Source organism: Ranitomeya imitator, chromosome 2 (assembly GCF_032444005.1).
Source record: "Ranitomeya imitator isolate aRanImi1 chromosome 2, aRanImi1.pri, whole genome shotgun sequence".
Classification (NCBI taxonomy): Eukaryota; Metazoa; Chordata; class Amphibia; order Anura; family Dendrobatidae; genus Ranitomeya; species Ranitomeya imitator.
The window spans coordinates 178728452-178749826 of record NC_091283.1 but is presented as its reverse complement, the minus strand read 5'-3'; the positions used below and the strand labels follow the sequence as shown (position 1 = coordinate 178749826).

Sequence of the window (21375 nt, the reverse complement as noted above, 5' to 3'; positions counted from 1 at the left end):
TGCTATTTTTCTGTCCAGCTTGCTATTTAATTTGTTGTCTTGCTTGCTGGAAGCTCTGGGACGCAGAGGGAGCGCCTCCGCACCGTGAGTCGTTGCGGAGGGTCTTTTTGCGCCCTCTGCGTGGTCTTTTTGTAGGTTTTTGTGCTGACCGCAAAGTAACCTTTCCTATCCTCGGTCTGTTCAGTAAGTCGGGCCTCACTTTGCTAAATCTATTTCATCTCTGTGTTTGTATTTTCATCTTTACTCACAGTCATTATATGTGGGGGGCTGCCTTTTCCTTTGGGGAATTTCTCTGAGGCAAGGTAGGCTTTATTTTTCTATCTTCAGGGCTAGCTAGTTTCTTAGGCTGTGCCGAGTTGCATAGGGAGCGTTAGGCGCAATCCACGGCTATTTCTAGTGTGTTTGATAGGTTTAGGGATTGCGGTCAGCAGAGTTCCCACGTCCCAGAGCTCGTCCTTATTATCAGTAACTATCAGGTCATTCCGTGTGCTCTTAACCACCAGGTCCATTATTGTCCTGACCACCAGGTCATAACACAGGTGGGAGTGGAACAGGGCACAGTGAGGGTTTTTGTTGTTTCCATGGTGAGAAAAGGGTGGATATTAGAGATATTCTTTTGGTGTAAGTGGCAAGAGCGGGCAAGAGATTGTATATGGGAGGTGAAGGAGAGATTGGAGTCAAACATAACACCCAGACAGTGCGCCTGTTGCCAGGGTGTTATAATTGTGCCACCCACGGAGAGGGAAATGTCAGGTTTAGGGCAGTTAGTAGACGGTGGGAGCAGAAGAAGTTCAGCTTTGGAGAGGTTGAGTTTCAGATAGAGAGTGGACATGATGTTGGAGACTGCGGACAGACAGTCACTGGCGTTCTGTAGTACAGCGGGGGTAAGGTCAGGGGATGACGTGTATAGTTGTGTGTCATCGGCATAAAGATGGTACTGAAAGCCAAATCTGCTGATGGTCTGTCCAATTGGGGCCATGTAGAGAGAGAAGAGAAATGGGCCAAGGACTGAGCCCTGAGGTACCCCGACAGTGAGAGGAAGAGGAGACTAGGACTCAGATACAGTTCCAATATATTTTGTGAGTTCTGTTTTTGGGCTCCCTCTGGTGGTTACTGATGGTACTGGGTGACTTGTGTTCTCTGCAGTCTCTGGTGTCCACCTGTTCCATCAGGTTATGGGAGTTTCCTATTTAACCTGGCTTTTTTGTCATTTCCTCGCCGTCTATCAATGTAATCAGCGTGTCTTTTTACCTCTGCTCCCTGCGTCTGTTATCTTCAGGACAAGCTAAGTTTTGATTTTCCTGTTCCACGTTTTGCTTAATTTTTGTCTTAGTCCAGCTTGCAGAGATGTGATTCCTTGCTGCTGGTTGCTCTAGTGGGCTGAAATTACTCCTCATGTTCCATGAGTTGGCACATGAGTTCAAGTAATTTCAGGATGGTTTTTTGAAGGGTTTTTCGCTGACCGCGCAGTTCACTTTTGTATCCTCTGCTATCTAGCTTTAGCGGGCCTCATTTTTGCTGATTCTATTTTCATAACTACGTATGTGCTTTCCTCTCATTTCACCGTTATTACATGTGGGGGGCTGCTATTTCTGTGGGGTGTTTCTCTGGAGGCAAGTGAGGTCTGTGTTTCTTCTTATAGGGGAAGTTAATCCTTCGGCTGGCGCGAGAAGTCTAGGAATCATCGTAGGCACGTTCCCCGGCTACTGCTAGTTGTGTGTTTAGGTTCAGGATCGCGGTCAGCTCAGGTTCCATCACCCTAGAGCTTGTTTGGTTTTTGTGCTTGTCCTTTTGTGATCCCCTGCCATTGGGATCATGACAGTATAGCCGGCCAGAAAAAATTGGTCATCGTTTTGGCTGAAGTAGGAGGAAAAGTAGTCTGAGGAAGTTTTTTTTTTTTTTTTTTTCTCCTCAGTGTTTGCTGCCTAGCCTTAATTGCAGCTTGACTGCTTCTTTCCTCCTCTTAATCCTTGAATGGCTCTGACCTCAGCTGTTTATCATGGACGTCCAGAGTTTGGCTTCCAGCCTGAATAATCTTGCTGCTAAGGTTCAAAATATACAAGATTTTGTTGTACATACGCCTATGTCTGAACCTAGAATTCCTGTCCCAGAGTTTTTTTCTGGAGATAGATCTAGTTTTCTGAATTTTAGGAACAATTGCAAGTTGTTTCTTTCCTTGAAATCTCGCTCCTCTGGAGACCCTGCTCAGCAGGTCAAGATTGTTATATCTTTCCTGCGGGGTGACCCTCAGAATTGGGCATTTGCATTGGCACCAGGGGATCCTGCGTTGCTCAATGTGGATGCGTTTTTTCTGGCATTGGGTTTGCTCTATGAGGAACCTAACCTAGAGATTCAGGCTGAAAAAGCTTTATTGGCTCTCTCTCAGGGGCAAGATGAAGCAGAAATATATTGTCAGAAATTTCGGAAGTGGTCGGTGCTTACTCAGTGGAATGAGTGCGCTCTGGCTGCAAAATTCAGAGATGGCCTTTCTGAGGCCATTAAAGATGTTATGGTGGGGTTCCCGGCGCCTACAGGTCTGAATGAGTCCATGACTATGGCTATTCAGATTGATCGGCGTTTACGGGAGCGCAAACCTGTGCACCATTTGGCGGTGTCTTCTGAACAGGCACCTGAGATAATGCAATGTGATAGAATTCAGTCCAGAAGTGAACGGCAAAATTATAGGCGGAAAAATGGATTGTGTTTTTATTGTGGTGATTCAGCTCATGTTATATCAGCATGCTCTAAACGCACAAAAAAGGTTGATAAGTCTGTTGCCATTGGTACTTTACAGTCTAAGTTCATTCTGTCTGTGACGCTGATTTGTTCATTATCATCCATTTCCGTCGATGCCTATGTAGATTCAGGCGCTGCCCTGAGTCTTATGGATTGGTCATTTGCCAATCGCTGTGGGTTTAGTCTGGAGCCTCTGGAAGTTCCTATTCCTTTGAAAGGAATTGACTCTACACCTTTGGCTATGAATAAACCTCAGTACTGGACACAAGTGACCATGCGTATGACTCCCGTTCATCAGGAGGTGATTCGCTTCCTGGTACTGTATAATTTACATGATGTCTTAGTGCTTGGTCTGCCATGGTTACAAACTCATAACCCAGTCCTGGACTGGAAAACAATGTCTGTGTTAAGCTGGGGATGTCAGGGGGTTCATGATGATGCATCTCCGATTTCTATCGCTTCATCTACTCCTTCTGAGGTTCCGGTATTTTTGTCTGATTATCGGGAGGTTTTTGAGGAGCCTAAGCTCAGTTCGCTTCCTCCTCACAGGGATGGCGATTGTGCTATAGATTTGATTCCCGGCAGTAAATTCCCTAAAGGTCGTTTGTTCAATCTGTCAGTGCCAGAGCATACTGCTATGCGGAATTATGTTAAGGAGTCCTTGGAAAAGGGACATATCCGTCCATCTTCGTCCCCTTTGGGAGCAGGTTTTTTTTTTGTGGCCAAAAAAGATGGTTCCTTGAGGCCTTGCATAGATTATCGTCTTTTGAATAAGATTACAGTCAAATATCAGTATCCTTTGCCATTGTTGACTGATTTGTTTGCTCGCATTAAGGGGGCTAAATGGTTTACTAAGATTGATCTTCGGGGTGCGTATAATCTTGTGCGGATAAGGCAGGGTGATGAGTGGAAAACCGCATTTAATACGCCTGAGGGCCATTTCGAGTATTTGGTGATGCCTTTTGGACTTTCTAATGCTCCTTCTGTCTTCCAGTCTTTTATGCACGATATTTTCCGTGAATATCTGGATAAATTTATTATCGTGTATTTGGATGATGTTTTGGTTTTTTCTGATGACTGGGAGTCTCATGTTCAGCAGGTCAGGAAGGTGTTTCAGGTCCTGCGGGCCAATTCTTTGTTTGTAAAGGGTTCTAAATGTCTCTTTGGAGTCCAGAAGATTTCTTTTTTGGGGTATATTTTTTCCCCTTCTACTATTGAGATGGATCCCGTCAAGGTTCAGGCTATTTGTGACTGGACGCAGCCTACATCTCTTAAGAGTCTACAGAAGTTCTTGGGCTTTGCTAATTTTTATCGTCGCTTCATAACTAATTTTTCTAGTGTTGTTAAGCCTTTGACGGATTTGACTAAAAAGGGTGCTGATGTTACTGATTGGTCTCCTGCGGCTGTGGAGGCCTTTCAGGAACTTAAGCGCCGGTTTTCTTCTGCTCCTGTGTTGCGTCAGCCAGATACGTCGCTTCCTTTTCAGGTTGAGGTCGATGCTTCCGAGATCGGAGCGGGGGCGGTTTTGTCACAGAGAAGCTCCGATGGCTCAGTGATGAAGCCATGTGCGTTCTTTTCTAGAAAATTTTCGCCCGCTGAACGGAATTATGATGTTGGTAATCGGGAGCTTTTGGCCATGAAGTGGGCATTTGAGGAGTGGCGTCATTGGCTTGAGGGTGCTAGACATCGTGTGGTGGTCTTGACTGATCACAAAAATCTGATGTACCTTGAGTCTGCCAAGCGTCTGAATCCTAGACAGGCTCGTTGGTCACTGTTTTTCTCCCGTTTCAATTTTGTGGTTTCATACCTGCCAGGTTCAAAGAATGTGAAGGCGGATGCTCTTTCTAGGAGTTTTGTGCCTGACTCCCCTGGAAATTCTGAGCCCACTGGTATCCTTAGGGATGGGGTGATTTTGTCGGCTGTCTCCCCAGACTTGCGACGTGCTTTGCAGGAGTTTCAGGCGGATAAACCTGATCGTTGTCCGCCGGAAAGACTGTTTGTTCCGGATAATTGGACCAGTAGAGTCATCTTCGAGGTCCATTCTTCTGTGTTGGCAGGTCGTCCTGGAATATTTGGTACTAGAGACTTGGTGGCCAGGTCTTTTTGGTGGCCTTCCTTGTCGAGGGATGTGCGTTCTTTCGTGCAGTCTTGTGGAGTTTGCGCTCGGGCTAAGCCTTGCTGTTCTCGGGCCAGTGGATTGTTGTTACCTTTGCCTATCCCGAAGAGGCCTTGGACGCACATTTCCATGGACTTTATTTCGGATCTCCCTGTCTCTCAAAAAATGTCCGTCATATGGGTTGTGTGTGACCGCTTTTCTAAGATGGTTCATCTGGTACCCTTGCTTAAGTTACCTTCCTCCTCTGAGTTGGTCCCTCTGTTTTTTCAAAACGTGGTCCGTCTGCATGGCATTCCGGAGAACATCGTTTCTGACAGGGGATCCCAGTTTGTGTCTAGATTTTGGCGGACGTTCTGTGCTAAGATGGGCATTGATTTGTCCTTTTCGTCTGCATTCCATCCTCAGACGAATGGCCAGACGGAACGAACTAATCAGACTTTAGAAACTTATTTAAGGTGTTTTGTTTCTGCTGATCAAGATGACTGGGTTTCCTTTTTGCCGCTTGCCGAGTTTGCCCTTAATAATCGGGCTAGTTCTGCTACCTTGGTGTCTCCTTTCTTTTGTAATTCAGGGTTTCATCCTCGTTTTTCCTCTGGTCAGGTGGAGCCTTCTGATTGTCCTGGAGTGGACATGGTGGTGGATAGGTTGCATCGGATTTGGAGTCATGTGGTGGACAATTTGAAGTTGTCCCAGGAGAGGGCTCAGCAGTTTGCTAATCGCCGTCGCCGCGTGGGTCCTCGACTTCTTGTTGGGGACTTGGTGTGGTTGTCTTCTCGTTTTGTTCCTATGAAGGTCTCTTCTCCTAAGTTCAAGCCTCGGTTCATCGGTCCCTATAGGATCTTGGAAATTCTTAACCCTGTGTCATTTCGTTTGGATCTCCCGGCATCGTTTGCTATTCATAATGTGTTCCATCGGTCGTTGTTGTGGAAGTATGAGGTACCTGTCGTTCCTTCGCTTGAGCCTCCTGCTCCGGTGCTGGTGGAGGGTGAATTGGAGTATGTTGTGGAGAAGATCTTGGATTCTCGTGTTTCCAGACGGAAACTCCAGCATTTGGTCAAGTGGAAGGGTTATGGTCAGGAGGATAATTCTTGGGTGATTGCCTCTGATGTTCATGCTGCCGATTTGGTCCGTGCTTTTCATAGGGCTCATCCTGGTCGCCCTGGTGGTTCTCGTGAGGGTTCGGTGACCCCTCCTCAAGGGGGGGGTACTGTTGTGAGTTCTGTTTTTGGGCTCCCTCTGGTGGTTACTGATGGTACTGGGTGACTTGTGTTCTCTGCGGTCTCTGGTGTCCACCTGATCCATCAGGTTATGGGAGTTTCCTATTTAACCTGGCTTTTTTGTCATTTCCTCGCCGTCTATCAATGTAATCAGCGTGTCTTTTTACCTCTGCTCCCTGCGTCTGTTATCTTCAGGACAAGCTAAGTTTTGATTTTCCTGTTCCACGTTTTGCTTAATTTTTGTCTTAGTCCAGCTTGCAGAGATGTGATTCCTTGCTGCTGGTTGCTCTAGTGGGCTGAAATTACTCCTCATGTTCCATGAGTTGGCACATGAGTTCAAGTAATTTCAGGATGGTTTTTTGAAGGGTTTTTCGCTGACCGCGCAGTTCACTTTTGTATCCTCTGCTATCTAGCTTTAGCGGGCCTCATTTTTGCTGATTCTATTTTCATAACTACGTATGTGCTTTCCTCTCATTTCACCGTTATTACATGTGGGGGGCTGCTATTTCTGTGGGGTGTTTCTCTGGAGGCAAGTGAGGTCTGTGTTTCTTCTTATAGGGGAAGTTAATCCTTCGGCTGGCGCGAGACGTCTAGGAATCATCGTAGGCACGTTCCCCGGCTACTGCTAGTTGTGTGTTTAGGCTCAGGATCGCGGTCAGCTCAGGTTCCATCACCCTAGAGCTTGTTTGGTTTTTGTGCTTGTCCTTTTGTGATCCCCTGCCATTGGGATCATGACAGTGTAAGTGGCAAGAGCGGGCAAGAGATTGTATATGGGAGGTGAAGGAGAGATTGGAGTCAAACATAACACCCAGACAGTGCGCCTGTTGCCAGGGTGTTATAATTGTGCCACCCACGGAGAGGGAAATGTCAGGTTTAGGGCGGTTAGTAGACGGTGGGAGCAGAAGAAGTTCAGCTTTGGAGAGGTTGAGTTTCAGATAGAGAGTGGACATGATGTTGGAGACTGCGGACAGACAGTCACTGGCGTTCTGTAGTACAGCGGGGGTAAGGTCAGGGGATGACGTATATAGTTGTGTGTCATCGGCATAAAGATGGTACTGAAAGCCAAATCTGCTGATGGTCTGTCCAATTGGGGCCATGTAGAGAGAGAAGAGAAATGGGCCAAGGACTGAGCCCTGAGGTACCCCGACAGTGAGAGGAAGAGGAGACTAGGACTCAGATACAGTTCCAATATATTTTGAAGCCGGGAGCCATCAGCTTCTCTGCTCCGTGATTCTGCATAGTAATCCCACTGACATTGCATAATGTCTGCGGCCCAGCGCGGACAGCTCGATAATGTCACTGGACGGGGTCTTATTATTACCCAAATGACCATCGTAATCTTGCTTTGCATCGGTCCCTCTGTCCCCTATCTGATGTTTGGCACTGACTGTGTGGCACTGTATCTTAGCCCAAGGAAAAATGTGACCTCTTTGTTTACTTTTGAGGAAATTTTTATTTTACCATATTCCTTCATGGCCTTTTATTTCAGAGGAGGAATCGGTCCCTGAATATAGCGAAGAAGGTGCTATAAAAAGAGAGAGAGAACATTTAAAGAAGAAATTCTACAAGGATGAAGGAGACTCTGGTGAGTAGGACGCAACCAAAGCCATAACTTTAAACGCTGTAGTCTGGAAATCAATCATGGCTGTCCAAAGGCCTCATGCATATGACTAATTCCAATAAGCTTTAAGATCTACAATGTGTCGCCTATGACGTGTGTGTGTTCGCTAAACTTACACGTATTTAGTATGGAAAGGGGGGTAAGCTGCCCAAACACCTCTCCCCGCAGGAACAAAAGGATTGGGTGGATTTATATTTAGCTGCCTGATCCTTCTCCTCTTCAACATCTGATGTTGGGAGGCCAGTCCTGCTGAAATCGGCAGGTGTGACCAGCGTTTATATAATGCATATGGCCGGCCTAACCTTGGTGCATTCTGTCTTAAAGCGATTATCCACTACTTAGATTCTTAGATATTGATGGCCCAATCTAATCAGTCATCAATACCAGATCAGTGGGGGTCTGACATCTCATGTTTTCAGCTCTGCCTGCGATTGGATGTATGCAGTGTAAGGAGTGGATAAGTACAGCGCTGAACGCCGCAAAACAGCATATGGAGCGGTGCTGTTTTGGCTCAGTTCACTGTTTATATCTGGTTGCCTCCGGAGCTGGTGGTCGGACCCCACAAATCTGATATCCTAAGGAGGGATAATCAATATTACAGTCCCCTTAAAGGGTATCTGTGAGTAGGATTTAAGCCATCTATATGGGCGTGCAGGTCAAGTGGAATCAAGCGATACCCTGATATCTACGATCCGATGAATGGTTCCCAAGAAATCCATAAATTATTGTTGTGGCCAAAAGTATTGACACCCCTGCAATTCTGTCAGATAATTCTCAGTTTCTTCCTGAAAATGATTGCAAACACAAATTCTTTGTTATTATTATCTTCATTTAATTTGTCTTAAATGAAAAAACACAAAAAGAATTGTCCTAAAGCCAAATTGGATATAATTACACACCAAACATAAAAAAGGGGGTGGACTGTTGTGAATTCTGTTGTCGAACTCCCTCCTGTGGTCGTGAATGGTACTTCGGCGAGTTCTGTCTATGGACTCCCTCTGGTGGCTGTGAGTGGAGCTGCTGCTTCTGAGGTTCCTTACACAGGTGACGTGGTTTATCCTTTGGTTGGCTGCTCTATTTAACTCCACTCAGATCGTTACTCCATGCCAGCTGTCAATGTTCCTGCATTGGTTCAGTTCGCTCTTGGATCTTTCTGGTGACCTGTCTGCTCCAGCAAAAGCTAAGTCCCTGATAGTTATTATTTGTTCATTGTTTTCTTGTCCAGCTGGATATCATGATTTTGCCTTGCTAGCTGGAAGCTCTGGGATGCAGAGTGGCATCTCCGCACCGTTAGTCGGTGCGGAGGTCTTTTTGCACACTCTGCGTGGTCTTTTGTAGTTTTTTGTGCTGACCGCAAAGATACCTTTCCTATCCTCTGTCTGTTTAGTAAGTCTGGCCTCCCTTTGCTAAAATCTGTTTCATTTCTGTGTTTGTGACTTCATCTTAACTCACAGTCAATATATGTGGGGGGCTTCCTTTACCTTTGGGGAATTTCTCTGAGGCAAGGTAGGCTTTATTTTCTTTCTCTAGGGCTAGCTAGCTCTTAGGCTGTGAAGAGGCGTCTAGGGAGAGTCAGGAACGCTCTACGGCTATTTCTAGTGTGTGTTATAGGATTAGGGGTTGCGGTCAGCAGAGCTCCCACATCCCAGAGCTTGTCCTGTGTCAGTTTAACTATCAGGTCGTGCCGGGTGCTCCTAACCACCAGGTCCATAACAGTGGACAAAAGGATTGGTATTGTTCGAAAAATCATGTGATGCTTCTCTAATTTGTGTAATTAACAGCACCTGTAACTTACCTGTGGCACCTAACAGGTGTTGCCAATAACTAAATCACACTTGCAGCCAGTTGACATGGATTAAAGTTGATTCAACCTCTGTCCTGTGTCCTTGTGTGTACCACATTGAGCATGGAGAAAAGAAAGAAGACCAAAGAACTGTCTGAGGACTTGAGAAACCAAATTGTGAGGAAGCATGAGCAATCTCAAGGCTACAAGTCCATCTCCAAAGACCTGAATGTTCCTGTGTCTACCGTGCACAGTGTCATCAAGAAGTTTAAAGCCCATGGCACTGTGGCTAACCTCCCTAGATGTGGACGGAAAAGAAAAATTGACAAGAGATTTCAACGCAAGATTGTGCGGATGTTGGATAAAGAACCTCGACTAACATCCAAACAAGTTCAAGCTGCCCTGCAGTACGAGGGTACAACAGTGTCAACCTGTACTATCCGTTGGCGTCTGAATGAAAAGGGACTGTATGGTAGGAGACCAAGGAAGACCCCACTTCTTACCCCGAGACAGGCTGGAGTTTGCCAAAACTTACCTGAAAAAGCCTAAAACGTTTTGGAAGAATGTTCTGTGGTCAGATGAGACAAAAGTAGAGCTTTTTGGGCAAAGGCATCAACATAGAGTTTACAGGAGAAAAAAAGAGGCATTCAAAGAAAAGAACACGGTCCCTACAGTCAAACATGGCGGAGGTTCACTGATGTTTTGGGGTTGCTTTCCTGCCTCTGGCACTGGACTGCTTGACCGTGTGCATGGCATTATGAAGACTACCAACAAATTTTGCAGTATAATGTAGGGCCCAGTGTGAGAAAGCTGGGTCTCCCTCAGAGGTCATGGGTCTTCCAGCAGGACAGTGACCCAAAACACACTTCAAAAAGCACTAGAAAATGGTTTGAGAGAAAGCACTGGAGACTTCTATGGTAGCCAGCAATGAGTCCAGACCTGAATTCCATAGAACACCTGTGGATAGTTCTAAAAATGGCAGTTTGGAGAAGGCGCCCTTCAAATATCAGGGACCTGGAGCAGTTTGCCAAAGAAGAATGGTCTAAGATTCCAGCAGAGCATTGTAAGAAACATTGATGGTTACCGGAAGCGGTTGGTTGCAGTTATTTTGGCTAAAGGTTGTGCAACCAAGTATTAGGCTGAGGGTGCCAATACTTTTGTCTGGCCCATTTTTGGAGTTTTGTGTGAAATGATCAATGTTTTGCTTTTTGCTTCATTCTCTTTTGTGTTTTTTCATTTAAGACAAATTAAATGAAGATAATAATACCAAAGAATTTGTGATTGCAATTATTTTCAGGAAGAAACTGAGTATTATCTGACAGAATTACAGGGGTGTCAATACTTTTGGCCACAACTGTATATACAAATGAGCTGAAAAGATCTCTGGTGCCAGATGAATTAATCAAATGTAACTTTATATATAAAATTAATACATTTCTTTCTATCAGCATTTAGATATTCTGCTGGAAAATCCAGAACCCTAAAAAGCAAGAGTCCAATTATCAGAAAAATGCCCATTAGATCCCCGTCTCCGGAGCGGAAAGTAAAACATTATGGTGAGATTACACTTTAGCACAAGAATATGTGAATATGACAACTTGCTGGTTGCTGCATCAGGTCACACAATATGCAGCCATGGTCTCAAGCAGAAAAGTGAAGATTTTTAAGGATTATATGCAATTATAGTGGCACATGTGCCCAGGGTTGTGCCTTGCCCATGTATTTACACACTGAGTCTTCCTCGGGGAACTATACACAGAACTATACAGTCTGTATCTATAGTGGGATGCCACGTGCTGTATGGCACTTGTGAACGGTACTTTGAGGTTTTTGGGTCCCAATGCAAAATTTGTAACAGAGCCCCCAGCCATCATAATGTTAATATTACCACCCACGTCCCAAGAAAGGGGCTCTGAAATACCCCATGGGAATGGATGTGCACCACTGATTTCTTCATTGTCTATGGGACTGGTGGAGATGCAGCTAATGAATAAAGCTTTTGGTTATTTCCCACCACTCCCCACAGACAATGAAGCAATGCCCCCTGCTTCATTATAGCGGGTCGTTTTCTAGGGATCTATCCAATGGATGGACTCTCATCGATCAGAAAGTTGTTACCTAACTTGTCAATGTTTGAAATAACCCTTTAAGTTTAGGACAAGAGTAAGGCTATATGATCCTATGACTCCATGCCTGCTCCTATGTAGCTTCGTCGCTCTGTGCCCCTTCATATGTAACCTCATTTCTCTAACCCCTCTCATATACGGTAATCATGTGTCTCTGTGCCCCATGACTTTTTCCTCTGATTTACAACCCCATGATTCTGCATACCCTCCCATATACCCCATTACTCTGCATTACCTCTTATATAACTCCATGACTCTGCTTGACCCCTTCTTATATAACCCCATGACTGTGTCCCCTCCTGTATAACCCCATGACTGTGTCCCCTCCTGCATAATCTTATGACTGTGTCCCCTCCTGTATAACCCCATGACTGTGTACCCTCCTGTATAACCCATGACTGTGTCCCCTCCTGTACAACCCTATGACTGTGTCCCCTCCTGTATAACCCCATGACTGTCCCTTCCTGTATAACACCATGACTGTGTTCCCTTCTGTATAACCCCATGACTGTGTCTCCTCCTGTATAACCCCATGACTGTCCCCTCCTGTACAACTCCATGATTGTGTCCCCTCCTGTATAACCCCATGACTGTCCCTTCCTGTATAACCCCATGACTGTGTCCCCTCCTGTATAACCCCATGACTGTGTCCCCTCCTGTATAACCCCATGACTGTGTCTCCTCCTGTATAACCCCATGACTGTGTCCCCTCCTGTATAACCCCATGACTGTGTCCTCTCCTGTATAACCCCATGACTGTGTCCCCTCCTGTCTAACCCCATGACTGTGTCCCCTCCTGTATAACCCCATGACTGTCCCTTCCTATATAACCCGATGATTGTGTCCCCTCCTGTATAACTCCATGATTGTGTCCCCTCCTGTATAACCCCATGACTGTGTCCCTTCCTGTATAACCCCATGACTGTCCCTTCCTGTATAACCCCATGACTGTCCCCTCCGGTATAACCCCATGACTCTGCGCTCCTTCCCACATACCCCATGACTCTGTATTCCCTCATATACAGTGGGGGAAAAAAGTATTTGGTCAGCCATCAATTGTGCGAGTTCTCCCACTTAAAAAGATGAGAGAGGCCTGTAATTGACATCATAGGTAGACCACAACTATGAGAGTCAAAATGAGAAAACAAATCCAGAAAATCACCCTGTCTGATTTGGCAAGATTTATTTTGCAAATTATGGTGGAAAATAAGTATTTGGTCATTAACAAAAGTTAATCTCAATATTTTGTTATATATCCTTTGTTGGCAATGACAGAGGTCAAAAGTTTTCTGCAAGTCTTCACAAGGTTGGCACACACTTTTGGAGGTATGTTGGCCCATTCCTCCATGCAGATCTCCTCTGGAGCAGTGATGTTTTGGGACTGTCGCTGATCAACATGGACTTTCAAATCCCGGCAAAGGTTTTCTATGGGGTTGAGATCTGGAGACTGGCTAGGACACTCCAGGACCTTCATATGCTTCTTATGAAGCTACTCCATCGTTGTCCTGGTGGTGTGCTTAGCATCATTATCATGTTGAATGGCTCGTCAACGTTTTATCTTCAATGCCCTTGCTGATGGAAGGAGGTTTGCACTCAAAATCTCACTGTACATGGCCCCATTCATTCTTTCATGTACATGGATCAGTCATCCTGGTCCCTTTGCAGAGAAACAGCCTCAAAGCATGATGTTGCCACCCGCATGCTTCACAGTAGGTATGGTGTTCTTTGGAGTCAACTAAACATTCTGTCTCCTCCAAACACGACGTGTTTTATTTCTACCAAACAGTTCTACTTTGGTTTCATCAGACCATATGACATTCTCCCAATACTCCAAATGCTCTCTAGCAAAATTCAGACAGGCCCGGACATGTACTGGTTTAAGCAGGGGGACACGTCTGGCACTGCAGGATCTGAGTCCCTGGCGGCGTAGTGTGTTACTGATGGTAGCCTTTGTTATGGTGGTCCCAGCTCTATGCAGGTCATTCACTAGGTCCCCCGGTGTGGTTCTGGGATTTTTGCTCACCGATCTTGTGATCACTTTGACCCCACGGGGTGAGATCTTGCGTGGAGCCCCAGATCGAGGGAGATTATCAGTGGTCTTGTATGTCTTCCATTTTCTTATTATTGCTCCCACAGTTGATTTCATCACACCAAGCTTCTTGCCTGTTGCAGATTCAGTCTTCCCAGCCTGGTTCAGGGCTACAATTTTGATTCTGGTGTCCTCCAACAGCTCTTTGGTCTTCACCATAGTGGAGTTTGGAGTGTGACTGTTTGAGGTTGTAGACAGGTATCTTTTATACTGATAACAAGTTCAAGCATGTGCCATGATGACAGGGGAGCATCTTAAAGATGCTTGTGAGAGCCAGAAATCTTGCATGTTTTTAGGTGACCAAATACTTTTTTTCCACCATAATTTGCCAAATAAATGTTGTCAAATCAGACAAGGTGATTTTCTGGATTTGTTTTCTCATTTTGACTCATAGTTGTGGTCTACCTATGATGTCAATTAAAGGCCTCTCTCATCTTTTTAAGTGGGAGAACTTGCACAATTGGTCGCTGACTAAATAGTTTTTTTCCCCAATGTATAATCCCATGACTCTGCACCCCTTCTATATAACCACATGGCTTTGCATCCCCCCCCCATATAACCTCATGGCTCTGCTTCCCCCCATATAAGTCCACTCTTATTTATGCCATGCCTCTGAATCTTCTCTTATATTATTCCATGACTCTGCATCCCATCCTACAGTGGCATGTAAAGCTTTGGGCACCCATGGTCAAAATTACTGTTATTCTGAACAGTTAAGCAAGTTAAAGATGAAATGATCTCTAAAAGGCCTAAAGTTAAAGATGACGCATTTCCTTTGTTTTCTAGGCAAACAAAGAAAAATTTAAAAAAATACAAAAAGAAAAATGGTCTGATGCAAAAGTTTGGGCACCCTTGTGATTTGTGTGCTCAAATATCTTTGACCAAGGTTTCAGACCTTAATTAGCCTGTTAGGATTATGGATTGTCCATCATCATCGTTAGGAACCAGGTGATGCACATTTCACAGCTTTATAAAAAACCCAATCTCCACTAAATGTGTGCCAAAAAACAGCAGCCATGGGTTCTTCTAAGCAGCTACCTAGCACTCTGAAAATGAAAATGGTGGAGTCCCACAAAGCAGGAGAAGGCTATAAGAAGAGAGCAAATCGTTTTCAAGTTCCTGTTTCCTCAGTTCAAAATGTTATTCAGAAATGGCAATTAACAATAACAGTGGAGGTCAAGATAAGGTCTGGAAGACCAAGCAAAGTTTCAGTGAGAGCTGCTGGTAGGATTGCTAGAGAGGCAAATCAGAACCTCAGCTTGACTGCAAAAGATCTTCAGAAAGATTTAGCAGACTCTGGAGTTGTGGTACTTTGTTCTACTGTTCAGAGACTGGAACAAATATGGCCTTCATGGAAGAGTCATCAAAAGAAACCTCTCCTGCGTCGTCACCATAACATTCAGTGTCAGAAGTATGCAAAAGACCATCGAAACAAGTCATGTGGACCAGTGAGGTTAAAATAGAATTCTTTGGCCACAATGATCAAAGGTATGTGTGGAGAAAAAAAGGGGCACAGAACTTCAGGAAAAGAACATCTTGCCAACCATTAACCCCTTCATGACCAGAGGTATTTTTGTTTTTGCATTTTCGTTTTTTGCTCCCCTTCTTCTCAAAGCTATAACTTTTTTTATTTTTCAGTCAAAATAGCCATATGAGGGCTTGTTTTTTGCATGGCAAATTGTACTTTTGTACGACACCATTGGTTTTAACATATCGTGTACTGGAAAACGTGAAAAAAAATTCCAAGTGTGGTGAAATTGCAAAAAAAAAGTGCAATTCCACAGTTTTTTAAAAAATTTTTTAGACCATGTTCAGTAAATGCTAAAATTGACCTGCCATTAAGATTTTCCAGGTCATTGCGAGTTCATAGACACCAAACATTTCTAGGTTATTTTTTATTTAAGTTGTGAAAAATAAATCCAAATTTTGCTAAAAAAATTTTAAATAAGTGGTGCCATTTTCCGATACGTGTAGCGGCTCCATTTTTCGTGATCTCGGGTTGGGTGAGATCATATTTTTTGCGCGCTGAGCTGACATTTCTATTGATACCATTTTGGTGTAGATACGATCTTTTGATCGCCCGTTATTGCATTTTATTGTAATGTAGCGGCGACCAAAAAAAAGTACTTCTGGCAATATCAAATATGTGTATATTTGCATTTTTTTGTTTAATTTTGAATGGGGCAAAAGGGGGTGATTTGAACATTCATTTTTTTTTTACTTTTTGCATGCTTCAATAGTCTCCATGGGAGACTAGAATCTGCAATTGTCTGATTGCCTCTGCTACATACAGGTGATGATCAGATTGCTTGTGTGTAGCAGAAATGTTCACTTGCTATGAGCGCCAATCATCAGACGGTGCTCATAGCAATCCGGCAATGACAACCATAGAGGTCTGCTTCAGACCTCTGGTTATCATGTCAGCCCACCGGTGACCTGCGATCACATGACGGGGTCACCGATGGGCGGGATTTCCGATGCGCTTCCAGCAAGCACATGTTAAATGCCGCTGTCAGAGATTGACAGCGGCATTTAACTAGTTAACAGCTGCGGGTTGATCGCGATTCCACCCACGGCTGTTAAAGGCACATGTCAGTTATTCAAAACAGCTGACACATGCCGGAAAAGATGTGGACTCGTAGCCGGAGCCCACATCAAAGGTAGGGAGTCCGATGTGGGAGTACTATTACGCCCAACGTCGGAAAGGGGTTAAGCATGTGGGTGCATCAATCCTAGTTTGGGGTTGTGTTGCAGTCAATGGCACGGGAACATTTCACAGGTAGAGGGAAGAATGGATTCAATTAAATTTCAACAAATTCTTGGTGCAAACATAACACTTTCTGTAAATAATCTGCAGTAGAAAAGAGGATGGCTTCTACAGATGTATAATGATCCTAAACACACGTCAAAATCCACAATAGACGACGTCAAAAGGCGCAAGCTGAAGGTTTACAATGGCCCTCACAGTCCATTGATCTGAACATCATTGAAAATCTGTGGCTAGGCCTCAAAATAGCAAAGGATGCAAGACGACCCAGGAATCTCACAGAACTGGGAGAATTTTCCAAGGAAGAATGGATGAGACTACCCCAAACAATAATTGAAAGACTCTTTTCTGGCTACTAAAAGCGTTTACAAGCTGTGATACATTCAAGAGGGGATGCTACTAGGTACTAACCATGCAGGGTGCCCAAACTTTTGCATCGGCCCATTTTTATTTTTGTCATTTTAAAATGTAAAAGATATAAATATATACGTATACCGGTATATATTTTTGTTTTCCAAAAATACAAAGGAAATGTGTCATCTGTAACTTTAGGCCTTTTAGAGATAATTTCATCTTCAACTTGCTAACTGTTCACAATAGCAGTCATTTTGATCAGGGGTGCCCAAACTTTTACTTGCCACTGTATGTACTCCATGACTCTATATAACCCCATGATGCTGCATTTCCTTCTATATAACTCCATGACTCTGCGTCCCCTCCTAATAATCTGCTCAGGTATGGAGGAGAGAAGGTGTCCATGTAATGATTCCAACAAATGTTTCCATAGCAAACACCTTATATATAGGGGACAGCTCCGCACCATAAACCTATCTGGAACAGAATTATAATGAGGGGGATGTTGGTCTTTTAAAATGCATGAAATATTAAATTTAGGAATTTAATGGATTTGAGAAATGGTTTCCTGCCCCGCTGAGACTGGCCCTTAGGATCATGGTCTGATAACGCATTTGTCATTGCTGCTGCGAGTGTCAAGGACTCCTTTTTGGTCATTAGTTTCTGTCAGTGGTGATGGCGCGACAGAGCTGTGGATAAGATAAATTGGAGTTCAAAGGTCGGTGACACCATCCTACCCACCGTGATGAATTGGAGTTGAAAAATTTGCTGCGGTTAACGAAAAATTAATTTGCGCTTTGGCTACAAAGAAACACTAAACACTGAGAAGACGAGAGCCGAGATGGGAATCTGCAGAGTTATTTAATTTTTAATGATTATGAAAGGGTTAATCTACAATCAGGTTCTTGCGTAGTGCAGAAAAACAGTCGACTTATAGCGAAGATATTGTTTTTGGTGACAGGACCACAACGCCTGGACAGAGCTAGCCCACCAGAGCAAGAGCCACTGCTTGTTAGGGCTGCTCAGCTTTGTAATGTGGACATGTCCTGTTCAATGACAAAAAGATTTATGAAGATAAGACCACCCCATTAATTAGCCAAATTGCAAAAATTATGTAAACCTCTTGTAGAGAGAGACGCTTGTTGCTGAAAGCTTCACATTCTTAACTACCAATCTGCGTCTGAAGGATCCCGCACATTCTTACAAGTCACTGATTTTAATGGGAGTTGTGTAATGCTTGATTTTGCCTGTGGTGGCGCTGCACTCATCTCTTCATTGTCTTGTCTGATTTTCTCTGCATATTCAGGTCTTTATGGAGCATCAGCATGGAGAGAAGGTCAGAAACTCGTCCACCAAATATTGGGACCTTCACCTGTCACATTGTTGAAGAATCGTTCACCTAAAGCAGATGAAATACTACATACATTTCAAAAAGGTATCCTGTCTGTCTATACAGTATATCTATGTGTCTATCGTACTGAAGAAAAAAAATAAAATAAAGTCAGTTTGTCCTCTAACTTCTACCTTTCACTACTGTCAAAAAACTGTGCATTCTCGGCTTACCATTCTTTGCTGTAGCTGAGCATGTGCAGCTCCTTCTCTAGCTTTTCTTATTCACTGCTGCTGTAACACCCTGCACATGCCTGACTTTCCATCCTGAGCTCTGGCTGAGCAAGCACAGCTTCATCTCTAACTTTTACCATTCACTGCTGCTGTAATTCTCTGCCCAGAAACTTTGCATGCTCAACCTATTATCTTCAGCTATGGCCGAGCATGTACAACATCATCTCTAACTTTTACCATTGTCTGTGGCTGTAATACTCTGTCGAGAAACTGCTCATGCTTAGCTTACCATCTAACGCTCTGGCCTAGCATGCGCAACCATTCACTGCCACTATAGTACCTCCAAAAAAAACGAAATCAATCAATTAGAAAGTGAGTGGTTATTGGGCTATAGGAACCTACATAGATTAAATGGCCACTCAAATCTTTTTTTTTTTTTTTTTTTTACTATAAATCAATTTATTTAGAACATACAAAAAAAACATAAAACAATATATAAAATGAAAAGAATCATACAAAGGAAAATGGTGCAAAAAACGTATTATACATACTCTCTCTCTCTCTGTATATGTATATATATATATATATATATATATATATATATATATATATTACAGTACAGACCAATAGTTTGGACACACCTTCTCATTTAAAGATTTTTCTGTAATTTCATGACTATGAAAATTGTACATTCACACTAAAGGCATCAAAACTATGAATTAACGCATGTGGAATTATATACTTAACAAAAAAGTGTGAAACAACTGAAAATATGTCTTATATTCTAGGTTCATCAAAGTAGCCACCTTTTGCTTTGATGACTGCTTTGCACACTCTTGGCATTCTCTTGATGAGCTTCAAGAGGTAGTCAAGATTGTCTATTGCACAGCCACTTTATTTAATATCGACTATCTATGAATGGAGTGATAATGAATATATGTGTAGTATATTATACCGCAGTATGGTAAAGTGCAAGTAGTTACATGGTATATTTGCATTTGACAGCTACATCTATCAAGAGTAGTTGACCAGAATGGCAAGAGACCCATAACTACTCAACTTGCCATCCTCGGCTCTGGCTGAGCATGCACAGCTTCTTCTCTAACTTTAACCACTTCCATTGTTAAACACTGCTTACCATTCTCAACTTTAGCCAAACATGCACAGCATCTATTCTAACTTGTACCATTCACTGCTGCTGCAATACTCAGTCAACAAACTGGGCATGTTCATCCTAATATCTTTATTTTTTTATATAGCGCCAACATATTCCGCAGCGCTTTAGTTTGCACACATTATCATCGCTGTCCCCAATAGGGCTCACAATCTACATTCCCAATCAGTATGTCTTTGGAGTGTGGGAGGAAACCAGAGAACCCGGAGGAAACCCACACAAACACGGGGAGAACATACAAACTCCTTGCAGATGTTGTCCTTGGTGGGGTTTGAACCCAGGACTCCAGCGCTGCAGTGCTAATGTCCGAGTCACAACAATGCACAATATCTTCTCTAACTCTTATCATTGACTGTGGCTGTAATACTCTGCTGAGAAACTGCGCATGATCAGCTTACCGTCCTCATCTCTGGCCAAACATGCATAGCTTCTTCTCTTACTTTACCATTTGTTGCTGCTGTAGAACGCTGTTGAGAAACTGCACATACCCCACTTACTGTCCTCAACTTTGGCTGAGCAAGCACAGCATCTTCTCAGACTTCTACCATTTGCTATTCTAAACTCTGGTTGACTATACATTGGTTCATCTCTAACTTCTACCATTCACTGCCGCTAATTGTCTCTGTTTTGCAGGAAGCTGCAGAAAATACCAAAAAGTGGGGTCTCCACAAAATCGTAAGCACAAGTGCCCTCAAGTTCTCCGCAGTAGCACCAATAAATTACAGAATCGAATACTAGATTGCGCCCCGGTCATCCCTGAGATCGGTGCTGGAGAACATCGACTAAGACCTGCAGGTAAAATATCTGGAAAAGATGGAGAGGAGAGGAGGGATAGTAACAGATCAAACAGTTCATCTCCAAAAAGACCCCACGTCACCCTGGAGAGGAAACCCTGTGGAAAGGAGAATGCTGGAGACAATCTGGGTGTCACAACCAGCGCCAATAGGCGAAATTATAGTGTGGAGCAAATTCGGGACTTCATGAAGAAGAAAGCCATAGAGAGACAGAAGATGGAGCGCGAGAATCAAACCAAGATGGAGAAAGCTGTGCAGATGAGGAAAGAGCAGCTAGATAATGTAATAAAGAAGCAGAAAGAGGCGTTTCCACCAAAAAAAGGAGAAAGAAATGCTGTTGTGTCCTGGAAAATCACCCAGCAACAACCTGCTGTAAGTAATGCCGCCACTGCTACAATACATAATTTCATATAGCATGCTTCAGCACTACAAGTGTCAGTATGTCCTAGCAGGGTACACCAACAAGGGCTGTCTAGGAAAGGTAACTCCTTTAATAGTCTACTACTTTTAAAGCCTTCTCACACCATAATGTACCAGTACATCTGCGGTAAACTGGTGTATAAAGAAGTCTCAGGACCATCAGCTTCTAACAGCAGCTATCGGAGCTAGAACTGATCATTGCTGCTTAACCATATAACGGTCAATAGGCGCAATCTCTGTATTGGCTTCTTTCTATGTCCCATTGCCCCCGATGGGTGGGCTTTCATAGGAGATCATCATTTTTCCTATTTCTCATGATAGCATCACCTGAGAGAGGGGATCCTACCTTCAAGGACAGGAAACCTACCTAATAAAAGGGTGGTGTTTCTTCATGGTATCAGTTTGGTTTCCGATCCTTGGAGTGGGAACCTACATCCTGGAGTTGTTCCAGGGGAATGATCGTCATGGGGCATGAAGACTTGCCCTGGCCCAGTCACCTGAGTAGCGGTATGAGACTGCTGCAGCCAGAGCAGGTGGGTCCTGTAGGCGCCAGAGTGGTTCCAGTGGGGAAATCAGCTGGTTAGCGGATGCTGCACAGTGGCGCCATAGTAAACT

The 21375-nt window shown here is 43.9% G+C and overlaps 1 protein-coding gene across 1 annotated transcript in view; it reads left to right on the top strand.

Annotated features, from left to right (window-relative positions):
- CCDC187 (coiled-coil domain containing 187) overlaps positions 1 to 21375 on the top strand; it is a 135048-nt gene that overhangs the window by 16502 nt on the left and 97171 nt on the right. The window contains exons 6-9 of the mRNA XM_069754538.1: positions 7559 to 7654; positions 10922 to 11029; positions 18116 to 18244; positions 20180 to 20712. Of these exons, the coding sequence (XP_069610639.1) occupies positions 7559 to 7654; positions 10922 to 11029; positions 18116 to 18244; positions 20180 to 20712 (866 nt within the window). The remainder of the gene's footprint in view (positions 1 to 7558; positions 7655 to 10921; positions 11030 to 18115; positions 18245 to 20179; positions 20713 to 21375) is intronic.